Genomic DNA, 14,962 nt, shown 5'->3' on the forward strand with positions numbered 1-14,962 from the left:
TGGTAAATAACGTGGAAGATACAGGTGTTTCCACTAAATTTGCGGTAGACTGAGGTCGTTTGCAGTTTAATCTAATGTTTGTAGGGTTTCTTATATAGTTTTCTCGTCTCACTGTGTGCCATAACTACCTTTGGTCCTCCTTGTGAAAATATATAAATATCTTTATATAATTTCCTTCATGGTTTGTCCCTGCTTACCTGCTGCGTCTTATTCGTATGCAAAAGAAAAGTAAAAAAGCGAAGGAGTACAAAAACATTACTTTTCAAAGGGTTTCTGCCATCTTCATCGAGCTTACCTAAAGAAATCGTTTTTGCAGTATAGTCTCCCTTCTCGAGAAAAACATTTCTCTGTCAAATTGCATTTGCACTCGCAGCATTGCACGCACTTGACATGCCAGGCTCTGTCCAGCACGTTGAGCAGAAAGCGGTCCAGGATAGGCCTCTCGCAGCCGGCGCAATGGACCATGGCTTTGGCTGGGCAACAACCCCCCACAAACGAAGCAAACACACAAACCAAATCAACAGCACAGGCCGAGCATTGACCGAGTATCTGCTCTCTCCCTCCCCGATTCGCCTGGAGCTCCTGGGTCAAACGTGCGCAAGAGAAGCCAGTCGATCAGGTGTCACCACAGATTTCTCCCTGCATGCGTAAAATGACTCAGCGTCCCAAAAAGCAAAGAACCAGGAAGGGTTGGCGATCGCGTCCTCACTGGAGGAAAAGTCAAAAGGTTGAAAAAAATAAATCAGTCCTTTTATGGATCCGTGGCAAAATTCAACCAAGGTGTTCAGCACAGGAAGCTGCAGATCGGCTCAGGCGAGAAGAGCGGACCCGGTTTGGTTGTCCCGGTGACGCATCGGCCAAGGAGAAGAGCGTCGTATGGCAGCCAGTGCTGACAGAGGCTTCTAATAAAACGATTTTAGGGCAGAGCTGTCACACAAGAAGACACGCACGCCTACAAATAATTCAGAGTACTTTAACATGGCATCTTATCCACTGTTCAAAACCCGGCGAGAAACAAAATCACACAGCCAGAAGATGAAAAAAAGAGTGTTTCCCTTCCTCTCTGTTGGATGATCCTGGATGTTTGGTTTGTGATAGGATGCTGGGACTCGCCGGTCGCTCCGGTTGTAATCAGTGTGCTGGGATGCCCCTCGGTCTCCAGTACCGTGCGTACGCAAGGATGCGCTCGATCTCCAGTACACTGTCTTGATCCTAAAGCTCCAACCCAGCCTTATTTCCAGCCTCCTGACGTCAGGCCGCAGCCGGACCAATCAGCGCTGTGCCATGGAAGCAACCATCAAGCCGCCCCATCATAACCCAGCGAGGACTCTGCCTGCTATTTATGCCACACACTCAAGATAGCAATTGTCAAGAATTTCCCTGCAAACTGTCATATGTTAGTGAATGTGTTTGGAGGAAGGAGCCGCGGCGGAGGCGAGCAGCGTGGAGGGAGACACAGCGTTTCCGCTGCTGAGCAAAGTGTCTTTTGGCCACGAGGAGACACATGAGGGACAAATCTGAGCAGGTAGAGACTATATAGTGGCGTCTTCTGAATAAAGAGGCTGGTAGCGCATATTGCATGCGGTGGTTCCCTTGTTCATTGCTGTAAAGTTGTTGATGTGTGACTGCTTTATTATTTAATAGCTGGAGGCTTCGTCATTTTAAAACAGAAAAAAGTAGCTGTATGTTAAAATCTTAGCTGCCAGCCTTGCAATTGAACGCACCATGCATTAGGTAAATGTTTGATTACGCAGCGGGAAGCCGCACACTGCTGAGATCTTATTAAGCGATGACTGGGTTCAGGAGATGTGACGCTTTTCTGTCCTTAGCAGTAGCACATACACACCAGCCGCTTTCTCTTTGGTGTGACTGAGAGGAAGCGTGGAAGTGAAAGACGGAGAGGCTCTAAAGTTGACAGCTTGCTCTCTTCGCCAGTCGGGAGCTCGCGACCCAGACATCTCGGACGATTCATTAGGGACGTCCAATCCACTTTAAGTTCACCTTTAGTAAATAACACCACGAGCCTAAAAGCCGGCTGGATTATTAGCCGTCTTTTATGTGTTGTTGATTATTTACAAGCTTGGAGGATTTAACACTTTTTTTCTTGCTCAATTAAATTAGCTTTGGGGGGAGGGGGCATGCTCGTTGAATTAATGGATTTCGTCCCACTATCTGGCCAATATTTGCATTTGAAAGTAGTATTGAGTAATTAATCAGAGACTGTTGTATGACAATAATTTAATAAATTCATTTGCAGCAAGAAAACGACGCATTTGTCGTCGCTGTTAAAACAAAATTGTCTTAAAGTAAGTGCGCACTTTAAAGAAGAACAGATGACCCGGGGATACCCATTCATTCTGTAGCAACAGCCCGCCAGCACCTTTTACATATGGGCTGCTTCTCATGTAAAACACCCGCTCATTCACGTCCAGCTGCCTCCCTCCCGGCGTCTGGGGAGCACCCCTTCAACAGGACATGTGTTACTGGCTTGAAGAAAGAGATAAGGCTTGGAAATACGCGCGCACACACAGCACCTTTTTCACTCGTTTTCTTTTTTGTTTCATTTCCTTTTCCTTTGTTTCGTTTCACCCGTTTCCACACTTGCCTCCTTATTGCGAAGCATCTTTCATGTTCTGTTTCCATCAGGGAGGACAGGGAGAGGCGGAGAGGTCAATAAGCTGCCTGACAACTGAGCGCTCCCTTTTCCAAAATCAACAACGGAAGTATTGCGTGTCCTTTTGGATTATAAAGCCGAGTTCATTCTTCTTCGTCTTTTCCCCCCACTAAAAACGTCCTGCAGAATCCAACAATAGCCAAAGAAATCTCGCAGTCCCTGCACGCGCTATCACGACACAAACTTGTATCGTGTAAACAACAGAAGTTGTTATTTCCATGTGTTGAAGATGCTTTGATAGCCTGTCAGTAGGGATAATCTCTGCCTGATTTAGAATAAGCCAGAGAGAGAGAGAAGGAGAGAGAGATTCAGCTCATCTCATGGAGGCAGATTAATCCACGAATAGAAGGAAATCAAAACATAGGCTATAGGCTTAAAAATATCTCAACTCCCCTCCGGGCAAAGACACTATTAAATGCAAAAATGGTTTTAACCTTACCACTGTAATCCTGTACTAGCAATAGATTTTTATTCTCACCCATATTTTCATTCTGATGCAGGCACAAGTTGTAAATTGGAATTTGTGGCACAGCCACTGCGCTCAAATCGAAGAAAACAAAACTTCTTCTTCCCTTTTTGACCCTTTTTCTCAGAAGGATTTGCTGACAGCAGGCCTGTTGCCAGAGTGAAAATCAAATACCCAAATTAATCAGTAATTTAAATTTATTGTTTCTCGCTAAGAAGACTTTTATTTTGCTCACCTTAAATCATTTTCTTCCTCCAAAGTGTAATTCTGATCACTACAGGCCATGCTAGCCATGCTAAGAAAGGGGATGTTCTTGTATCAGGGCCATAAGTGCTGTAAAGCAGCCCAGGAGATTTGGGGTTTATGAAGTGCGGACAAGTGAACTGGTACACTGCGAGATAATTAATCTGAGGTAATGAATGAGGCTGTGAAGATGCATGCAATCATTAATTCTAATCATGACACGTTTATTTGTCTCCCCTCTCTCCTCCAGGCTCAGTTTAGAGACACAATGTCACCACAACAATGTATGAGGGGCACGGCTAGAGGAAGGACTTTGGGGAAAAAAAAGGATAAATGCAGAAGCTCGAGCAGGTGATTAGATGGATTGTGGGAAAGGGGTAAAATATAAGACAGAGGCACCGGAAGATTCCCAAGTAGCCATGGCTGAGAAAGCCTGGTTATGCTTCCTTACAGCCGGGGGCAGGCTGCCGAGAAGGGGGCAGATTGACGGTGGACTCCGTTAATACCTAGAGAAATGTCACCCCCGACTGGAGCTTTGATCAACTGAGTGTACCGGGGAGGAGCAGGGAGGACGGTTCGATACAGTTCGCTGCTCTCTTCTTCTGTTTGCTGGCTCTCTGCAGGATTATTATTATTATTATTATTATTATTATTATTATACAAAATAACTTGCAATCAGACGCTGACATGCATAATTTATAATTAGATGCACTGATACCGTATGAATGCGTTTATTTTATAATAAAAAAAAACTTCATTTCCGTTCAAACTGTCTGTCTTAAAATCATTTGTATAGTTTTTCATCTTTGGAAAATTCCACTTGAAGTGGAAGTCCACGAGAAATAAGACATTTTTTGCCAAGTAGCTTAAGACAAAAATGTCTGTTAAATAAATGTAATGATAGAGTCCAAGTGAATTTTTTGTTTTGGTTTTTGTTGAAATAGTAAAACGTGTTTCTGCTATAAAAAACAGAAGAAGAAAAAAACAGGCAAGGAAACACAATCCAAAATTCATCAGAGTTCACCAAAACCAGATAATGTATTTTGCTTACAAGCCCACAAACGCATTTTAACAGTGTCCAAAACGCGTGAGAGCCGTTTATTGGTTCCGCAAATTGTTTCAGCGCCCACAACTTTAGCGTCACGTTCAAGAACCGAGTCTGTATGGGAGGAGAAGGGGAGGGGCACTTCCCTGTCCTTGTCCTGCCCAGTCTGTCAGTCATTCTTCTGGCATTATCACACACTGCCAGGACCAAAATTCCATCCATCCATCCATCCATCCATCCATCCATCCATCCACGCAAACCACCACGCGCTGGTCGTACAGCAGAAAAGGCCCAATGGCTAACATGAAAGAAGAAGCCATGTCTCCCTCCCCCACCCCGAAACATATGCCGAGGCTGACTCGATGTGGATTATTGAGATTGAGCCAATAGCGCAACTCTAAGCAAACATTTTTCCAGACTTCTAAACTCCGGCCCGGGCATGTGCTGAGAGAAATCCAATGGGATTTATAGATCATCTCCCTACAGCTGTCCCTTCTCATCCCCGAACCCCACCCCACCCTCCCCTCCCCTCCACACACACACACACACACACACACACACACACACACACACACACACACACACACACACACACACACACACACACACACACACACAAGCTAATATTCTGAGGCTCATGGTTCCACATCCAAACCCATCTACATCTCCTGTTTTTGTGTGTGATCTTAGGAGTCAGTGAACTGGGTCTTGGGAGTCCAGAACAGTAATGCTGTCTGGAACCCGGGTCAGCTAGAAACAAGGCCGCCACCAGAGTCCGGCTCGTTCCTCTAGGGGGCGAATTTAATCCGGGTAAAGAGAGAGTTTACAGTATTGCAGTATTGCAGTTATTATTTATATAATTCCAATTTATGGTTGTCAGAATATAACATCCATCATCTACACCTCAGCATTACATCTATTATAGTACAACTGGTTAATTTGCAAATGTTATTTTTCGTTATTTAATTTTTACTATTTGTAATTTCCGTTTGACAGACAACAGTCCTGGATAAATAGAAAAAGAATTAAAGTTTAGCATATTGATTTTTTTTATGTCAGTGTAGTTAGGCAAGATTATAACTAATGTATATGAGAAATACATAAACGTTCGGAATATTCATTTTCTTCAGAAGTTGTTTCTATGCCTCGAGTCATATGTGATCGAATTTTAAAGCCCGCATGAAAAATAACGGTCATGTAATTGTAGAGAAACGGTCTGGAGAAAAAAAAGAAAAGAAAATGATGACAAGTATTCCTTCCCATGTCTAAACCAGGTGGGTTTAACTTCACCTTCACAGCCAATTAAATACTACTACTACTACTACTACTAATAATAATAATAATAGCATACAACTGTCTTTTTTCTGAGATGAAAATTCTGCAGTCAGACTCGGTGAGAAATGGTTCTACATGAAGCCACTGGGAAGCAGGCTCTAAAGCAGTTCCACTAGTTTAGATTAATGGTACTCTGCGCTTATTCTGCAGTCGAGGTGAAAGGGCTGGGATCACTAATGATTATAATATAATGTGTGGCGATAACCACTCCCTTTGAGATATTATCGCCCGCTGGCCAATGCTCAGGGGACGAGCTGCATGGCTGCAGAGCGCCAGATAGCTGCTGCCGCTGTTGCAGCCACGGCAGCAGATTTCTGCGCTCGGAAATACAAAAAAAAAAAAAAATGCCCGTAAGCATGGAGTGAGGGAGTACCGGATGCTGCTGATAAATATACATTAAACTATAAAGCATAGCAGAGAGGCTTTCACATGTTGAAATTAAGGTTTTTTTTTCTCTTTCTTCCACGGCTAAAACTCACATTAGAGCTGTACAGATGTAAATAATAAAAACACATTTTTTAATACCAAACACTTCAACCTAGTAAAGGTTGAAGAAAGAATGCTCGTTTAGTATTTTTTTTTTGGGGGGGGGGGGGGGGGGGGGGTAGCAGGTTTATCCCCAAATCATCAAAGAAGTGGAAAACAATAAATGTCATGAATGAATTTTGAAGAGTGATTTCATTTTTTAAATGATGTATTTTTCTTTAACGACCAAACTCTTTTTCTTTCTCAGTTGCTGCAAGTGACAACGGGCTCACATGATTTATGCCCTATGGCGGATAACGCAATTTGAACTTTGACAGATCAGAAACAAACGTAGAATTGTCTTCTAAATGGAATTCTGAGGAAAATCCTAGGACTAAACTAAAATTTCGCTCATTTAAAAGTAAATGTGATTGCTGTTCTGCTACTTTTGCGTAGCCTGTATGTCGGTGATGACACAGAAGTTAAAATTCCGTGGTCTCCTTTATTATAGTAATTATTTTTACAGGGAAAAAACTATAGCTTGTATCCACAGGCCTGAATAGAAGGCGCAAATGCAGGAGAAATGTAGGAAAATCCCTGCTGTTTTCCCACCAAATCTTCTTCATCGAAAAAGATATACACACCCATATTGAGGAATAACAGTCGGGTATTTTTGTACCTTTAAATTTACCCCTCAGTGAAAAAAAAATCAAAATCAAACAAGAATCAAGCGGCCCCTGTTTATTCTTTAATATGGAGGCGTACAAATTTCCAAATCCGATTGGACTTTAAATCCCTGCATAATTATCGACATTCACTGATCGATAACAAACAGCTCAGCCCTCAACAACGTCCATGTAATAAAAAAATGGGCTGTTCGAGAGGCACGGGGAGGAGAAGGAGGAATAAGAAGTGCAGTGAGTGATGCTTCTGTGTTGGACGCACGGCGGTCAGTCACGCGCTATCCATTTTCATTGGAGCTTTTGTGTACGCCAAAACCAGAGGCGCGCATAAGGTAAAGCCTGCTTCAAAGCCGCGGCTTTATTTTTATATCCAATAGATCAGCAGGCAGACAAAGCTTTATTTTCGCCAGGAGAGAGATATTTTACCTCCGCCTTACGGTTTTATGTTGGAGAGGTGTCAGCCGCTGGAAATGGATGGCTAATGCATAGGCAAAGCGCCGTTCGGCTCGGCATGCTACATGTCAGAAGGGGGGCTGCAGGGAAGGGCAGCAGGGATTTAGGGCCCCTGGGGGCCCAGCACGGGGGACTAAGCACAGAGGTGGTAGTAGCATCTGCCATCCACTTATGCTGCAGTTCCTAACATAGCTCAACACAGAAGCAGAAGTTAAAGACACACTTATAAATGACTTACTCCAGAAATTCACCATTGTGATAAAAACAGAAAGCACAAGGCATTTAAGTGCAAAATAAACCAATAAATGAGAGACGCTTCTCAGAATGCAAATGTGCAGATCTGCACATTAAATATTGAATCTATATGCAATTTGTCTGAAAGTCATTGAAATTACGGATTCAAATTAAATGAATGTGGTTAGACAAAGTACATCCAGGTTCCATTTTGAATTTTTCTCCTCCATCAAAAACTCGTGTTGACATCACTGAATAAAAGCCCAATCGCAGATCAGCAGAGAGACACGTTTCTCTTAGATTTTTGCATGAGTTTGCCAGCGAGGGCCTTTCCTCAGCGATCCAGAGCTGGTCCTTGTATTCCTGGGGGCAAAGCCCTCCACACACACCCTCCTCAGTACTCTACAATCAGAGCTCACACGAGACAGTAAAATTAGCAGCATGAGAAATCTGATGCGAATTCTTGGACTTTTTAATAAAATCCACAGCTGGTCCCAGACCTTATGTTGCTCTAAGCAAACATCCCCACAGACACCCACTCACCTATTCAAACTAAACCATTTTTTCTCTATAGTATTGTGGGTAATACACATTTTAAATACATTTGTTTATTTAATTATTATTTCAAATTACTTTAATGGCTCATACTGAAGAGGACATGTATGCCGTTAAATGCACTAAATTAAATGTACATAGCCAAAGATTAGATAATTTATTTAACTGCAAGCACAAATAATACAAAGAAGACATGATTTATTAAAGTAAACATTTATTTAATGAGAATTTATTGCATGATATTGCTATATATTTTTGTTTTTCTGAGACATTTTTATTGATGAAAGAAAAAGCTTAAAGTATTGAAATGCTTTTAAATTACTTTAAAAATACAAGCACATTCATAGATTATAAAGTTCTCTTTTGTGTGTTACTAATAACCGTAAGTTAATCGTCCTTTGTTTGTCTCACACGTCAGTTGAGGATGACATCCTCCACACACATTGGAAAATGTCCCCAAAATCTCCCAAAGTGCAAAATAGAAACACAAAAGCAGTTTTAGGATGCAGTTTCCAGATCATAATTGTTTATTTTAACCGATTGTATCAAAAATCAGTTATTCATTAAAAAGTCTATTCAAGACCTTTGTATTAGTTTTGTTTTGCAGGAAAGTCAAAGCATCATGTGATAGATCAAATATTACTTCATGAAAATCAACATTTCTATGTAGTTTCTGAATGCAAATAGTTAAATTATAATACAAGACCCCCCCCCCCAAAAAAAACAAACAAAAACAAAACAAAACAAAAACAACAAACAAACAAACAAAACAACAACAACAAAAAAGACCAAAACAAAACCCACAAACAAACAAACAAAAAACCCCCACCAAAATAAAATAAAAAAGAAACCCATGCAGGACTTTAGCTGGCTGTTAAAATCATATGCACTGTGCAGTCCCTGCCATGAATGCAGAATTCCAGCTATATGCTGCAAAGAGTTAACGAGATTTACAATGCTGCTCAAAACACAGAGCTTCCCTGTCATATTTCGCCCTCATGCTAAATAGAAATCTTAAGAAGTAATTGGAATTTACTGCATACCTGAATAACTGCATATAAATAAGCACACATTTCATGGGGGGGGGGCTTGATGACACTGTTTGGTCGCATAAAAACTGCTGCATACATTATAATACATAGCAAATAATCTTATTTTGCTGCAGCCTTTGCTACATGCTTGGGATTCTGTCCAAATTACCAAGGATTCAAACAAGCGTTTTCAATTTATTAAACTTATATGGGCAACATTTCATTTTAATAGGACAATTTATTCTGAGAAATTTCTGGGAAAGGATTATCAGGGGTTGGTGGAAACCATGGCAGTGTGTAAATCTGACAATGTTCATCTCATTTAAAAGCAGGCAGGCTTCATTTTACTTGGGCCTGTTTTCACTGGACGCAGTAAGATTCAGGTGCCTTGAACAGGCCTTTACCCCACCCCACCCCACCCTTCCCAATCCCTCCATCCTGTCTTCTTGCAGCTGAAAGGCAAAACTAGCTCGTTGACTTTGGCCATGTCTCCCAGACATATTCCTTAATTCAAACCACCTTTATGAGTCTGCATGCGCTTACTGAATTTGGTGGAAGACGACACAAATCCTCCGGATGGGATTGGCAGTCATGCCCCCGGTCTCTCGGCCTGACACGCTCGGGATGTAAAGTGGCCGACTATGGTGTGACCCCCCTACCCCCCACCCCCGGTCGAGAGGGCTCAGCGGATTTGGAGATAATGACATTGCCGCCTCTATTAAGATTCACATTAACCATTTCAACACACGACCCTATTTCCCTCTGTCCTAGACCTGTGTCAAAAAGCCTTGCTGTCTTACCAGGCGTGTGGTAAAATTCAGAGCTGACCAAACAGTCTGCATTTGCACATCTTCTAATTCTAGGAAGGACAAAGGAGAGGCTGTCTGCATGCAAAGAATATACCTATCCTTATTGTTTAAAGCAAAGTGCCTTGATATTCATGAAGCAAACTATTTGGCTGTAAATAGATCTCCCTATACAGGTATGTTACATTTTCTACACTTAAATTTACGTTCGTGAACATGACTTGTCTCTTTTGTTACCACACAGAAATACCTCTCTTTCTTTCTGTCTTTCTGTCACACATACACACACAAAACCCATAGTTGCCTTCCCTGCTAGTTCCCAGAGCTGTGACTGTGGGAGGAAGGCCAAATTGTTTGTCTCTCCCTGTGTCAGAGCTCTGCAGCAGAGACCATGAGAACAACTGGTCCCTGTCTGGCTTCTGGCTGATGGCTCCATCAGGTTAAAGCAATAGGAGGTCTGATGCTGGATCAGCTTGAAGCTGTATGAGTGTATAAGTGACTGCTAGTATATGCTTTTCAAGTGTTGGAGTGTAATCTTTGCAGGAGCGATACTGCGTACAACCAAGATAGCCACTTAAAGGGCAGCTTGAAAAACAATTGTTGGGACATAAAGTACTAAACAAAACCACGATATCTCTGAAGCTAAAGTAAAGAAACCCCCCAACACCTTAAAAAATCATGCAGTAAATATGTTTTTATAATTGAAAAATAAGAACCCACTAAATATCAAGATGGCTTCCATAAACTGGTGTTTTTGTGAAGGATGTCACATCAGACACTGTTAGCACAGCATTGAGAAATTGCTGTTTAGATAATGACAGAGAGACAGAAAGAAAGAGAGTTCTTTAAGTCTGCTTTGAGCTTTTATTTTTACAAGAATTAAGTCTTTATTTTTTAAGTCAAACATGGTAATCTCACATGTTCTACTTAAGTCTAGAGTCATAAAGGCTAAATCCAAAGGCAACAGCTAGTCTTCTCTCAGTTCAAAAACATCTGCCAACTACAGTAATGTACAGACTGTTTATTTCAGACAGTAGGATTGCCAGGTCTTTTTTGGTGGGCTGCATATTAGGCATAGCTCATTATTTGTGTCTGCAGGTTAGGTACACCTATTTTACATGAAAATCACATAAATACCCAAATTTGGCCAAACTGACTGAAAAACAGCTCATACATACTTGAAAACGTGTCGCTGAGGTACACATACACACATCCACATATTCAGAGTGCTGTAATGTTCTGTACTTGCCTTTATACAGTGCTTTTCTAGCCTTACAGGCCACTCAAAGCACTACAGATTGCAAGTCAGTGACCACAAGGTTCAAGTCGCATTTTAACCACACATTCAAACAGTGCTTTATTCTGTACACTTCAAACTCTTTATCTACCTCATATCCATGGCCATATTTGAGTACTGAGCTGTTTTTTGACATAGTATCGGCAATCCTGCTGCACAGGAACAGTAGTATCAGGACTGACAACCTCACCATGCTGCCAAGAATCACAGTCGCAGTATTTCTTTGGATGTGTTGCCGTTTATAAAATATCCAATCCACCATGTAACACTCTCTTAGACTACAAACATGTTGTCCTGATGTTTACAGGATAAATCGACCCCAAACACTAAGTGTTCAGAGATGATTTGCTTCCTTTAGTCTTTGGGCAAACCTAGACTAATTACAGTCTACAGAACTTTTCCTTATTTCAGTGTTGTGCAAAAGATGTTTATGAAAAATTAGACATACTGCTTCAATCAGCTGTAGAAAAAAACAACACAAGGTGTCCCCTCAAACTGCATAATGTTATGCTTGACATATTTGTCAGAGTGCAAACAGATTGTGATGTCAACAAAAAGCTGTAACCTAGACTTGAGGCTAACTTAGCACCCTCTATTGCTGATGCCATGCTGAGAAAACACAACACAACACAACAAACATAAACGGAGTCAGTTTGAACTGTATGCAGCACCAGTGATGTCACTTTTGCCCTAGAGTGGCCTTACAGTGCCTGCGAAATGTAGATCATCTATAATGTGCTTTTGAGGTGCTAGTTTATTCTTGAAGGTGCTTTATGTCTGTGTAGCACTCGGTTTATTTACTCCAACATAATTACTGCATACAGGAGCAAAGTGACTGTTAACAGTCATCTTATATTTATTGGCATTTTCCCCACACTGATTTCTCCAGTGCGCTGCATGCGCTGCATTTACTGGAGAGCGTTTAATCATATAATGCATTTTGTTGAACTCTGTCACCAGTCCTATCACTTCCTGACTCTTCTTCTATGATAATGGGGATGGGCTAGTTATGCTGCTGCATGGAAAGCCCCCCCTCCTCTCCTGACTCACTGTGTCTGCAGATGAGTTGAAAGGGTGAGGAGGTCGCAACCTTCCTAAAGGATGTTTTATGATGACACAGTTGGGAAGGTCTGATTTGTCTCCACTGGAGCGTGCTGCTGGCGCTTTCACACCCAACCATGGAAAAAAGAGAGATAGAGGTGAATACAGAGAAGGCAGGGAGAAAGAGAGCATGCGAACAGTAGAAGAGTGGCACCGAAGGTGAAGGGTGTGAGGTTGGACATGGCATGGTGGAGGAGGGTGGGCTGTAAATTAGCCCAGCTGGCAGACTGATGGTTAGCAACAGTTTTGAGGAACAGTACTCACCTTGACCCCCTCTGAGAATGTCCAGCTGAGCCCTGACTGAGGAGGAAGAATAGAAAGTCTGCCAGCTATTGAACATCACACACGATTCTTGTCATTGGGCACTCATTTATTTGCTGATAGTGTCAGGTGAACCCATATGAAACGTGAAACTTCATGGGGCGTGTGGGGATAGGCGCTAACTTTGGTATTTATTTACAAATAAATCAGAGATGAATGCTGCCACCTTTACAGCCTACACATCACATTCAAACAGAAACAAGGTACCTGAAACCACAACATCACTATCACCATAAACACAACATGCTCATAGCAAATTTGTTTTGCAAGTTTCAAGTGATGTCATGCTTTAAAGTCAGCCTTATGAGGTGATGATAACCTTGATGATAACCTTTTGCTGGAGGTTTCTTCTTGTTAAAAGGGAGTTTTTCATTCCTACTGTCGCCTGGTTGGATTTTACAGTCCAATTTTGCAAAGATATGAGGTTTTAGGAACTATATATAAAGAGTCATCAAACCACTGTAACGTTGACCATGAAGTCATGCCACGAAGCCTCAAGCTGAAAGCTTTCCTCGTTGCTGTGTTGATCGTGACATACAGGTAGACCTGAAGAGACAGTGCATACTCACTGGTTAACAAAACTGTAGCCAATGGAATTACACTGATCTGTCTCCTTTTCTAACTGTGAACTTAGTAACTTAATGTTATTAAGTGTTGTATTATATAACATTATCTGAATGTTGCAGTTGAGTTCACAAAGCCATCAGGAAAGCATTTAAGTTTAAGGCACATCTGCATTTAGTTCAATTTTCAGACCTGCTAGCTATTTCCATCTTTTATTTACAGTCTAACACTATTGCCTCACAAAGTATAGCTTGTATAGCTCAGTTGTATATTGATGGTTATAAATTAGCTTCCACACTATATCAGTCGCAATAACATTATTATGTAGATATGTTAAGTTGTGCATTAGAACTAATCCACTATTTAGACATACACTTAACTACATGAGCCAGTTATAAGGACAGTTAGCAATCACTGTAATGGTTTATTTCTAGGGCTCTAAAACAGGCTCGAGACTTCGACATACCTGCAGGACAAGTCAAAAGAGAAATATGGAAATGAAATTTAACAGGAAAAGGGGCACTGAGCACCCACAAGTGGACTCTGACGTGGAAGAAGCATAATACCAAAACTTAGTTTTTAGTGTATAAAATATGTCTTGAAGAAGTACAAACGAAGTTATTACTTTACATTAATAAACAAAAAATACAGTTCTGTTAAGAGTTTCAAAACTATATCATTATGGATATTTCTGATAACTATAAACCACTTTATATTAAACTACGTACAGTAATAGCAGCTTGTGAGTACGATATCTAGATTATACTTTAAGATACTAATGAACAACTCGTCTGCTCTTTGGTTACCACGTTGTTCTGTCCATACAATGCAGTTTACTTTATTTAGTATTTTAACAGACATAGTTCACCAAATAAACAGAATAATTTGAGTATCGACATTCTTTGTTATTGAACAGCCCAGTTTAGTTGTGTTGCGATAATGTCAGTGAGTCCAGGCTCATACTGTATATCTACAATTCTAAGCCCCTTTATTTAAAATGACTGTTTAAACGAGAACATTCCTAAGTTTGTACATTCACTTACTTGAATTTTAGAAAGAATGTAGCATTCTCCACCATCCACTCAAACTCACCACATATAATAAATTGCCTTGTATTAAACAAATTAATCTCACGCTTGGCAGTTCATCGATCTGTTGTTTCGTTGTTGCTTATTTGCAATCATGGAGCTCATTAATGGAGAAAATTATCTGAGTCACCCTGAGGTGCTTCAGCTGGGGAGGAGAGAGTTAAACAACTGCAGGGACCCACGAGAGAGAGAGAGAGCTAGTAACTTCATTTGCATGGAGTTTGCGGGAATGCACTCCCTTGTGGGGTGTAGGTGTGGGAAAGTTCACACCCTCCAACAACAGAGCCCCAGCACACTCTAATAAATCATGTAATTCTTGATACTGGAAGACAAACGTAGGAGCAGATCTAATCAGGACTTGGCAGAATCCTTTTATCTACCACCATCTCACCTGGTCACACAGACATACACAGTTCCACATTCCTGTTACAGCAAACACTCAAGTGGTTGGTTACAATTCCTAGAGGTAAACTATTGCTGGGACAATTTATTCAGGTCATCGTAGGCACAAAAAAATGTAGCCAGAGAAAAAAAAGGTAAACTCCTCTGCTTTTTCTACATAATTTCTCCAAGGTTTTTTTCCACTCACCAAGCTAGCTAT

The 14,962-nt window shown here is 41.2% G+C and overlaps 1 protein-coding gene across 3 annotated transcripts in view; it reads right to left on the bottom strand.

Moving 5' to 3' along the window:
• Positions 1 to 1,226, bottom strand: part of lhx1a (LIM homeobox 1a) — a 158,712-nt gene extending 157,486 nt beyond the window's left edge. For 2 of the 3 annotated variants that reach the window (XR_010095548.1, XM_063494155.1), the window contains exon 1: positions 296 to 1,225. Coding sequence is in view for 2 of the 3 variants with exons in the window: in XM_063494155.1 (XP_063350225.1) it covers positions 296 to 465 (170 nt within the window). In the remaining variant the exon portion in view is untranslated. Of the gene's footprint in view, positions 1 to 295 lie in introns of all 3 variants that reach the window. The other variant, XM_063494156.1, reaches the window with a different exon arrangement.
• Between the last annotated feature and the right edge of the window lie 13,736 nt (positions 1,227 to 14,962).

The sequence above is a fragment of the Pelmatolapia mariae genome, linkage group LG14, assembly GCF_036321145.2.
Source record: "Pelmatolapia mariae isolate MD_Pm_ZW linkage group LG14, Pm_UMD_F_2, whole genome shotgun sequence".
Classification (NCBI taxonomy): domain Eukaryota; kingdom Metazoa; phylum Chordata; class Actinopteri; order Cichliformes; family Cichlidae; genus Pelmatolapia; species Pelmatolapia mariae.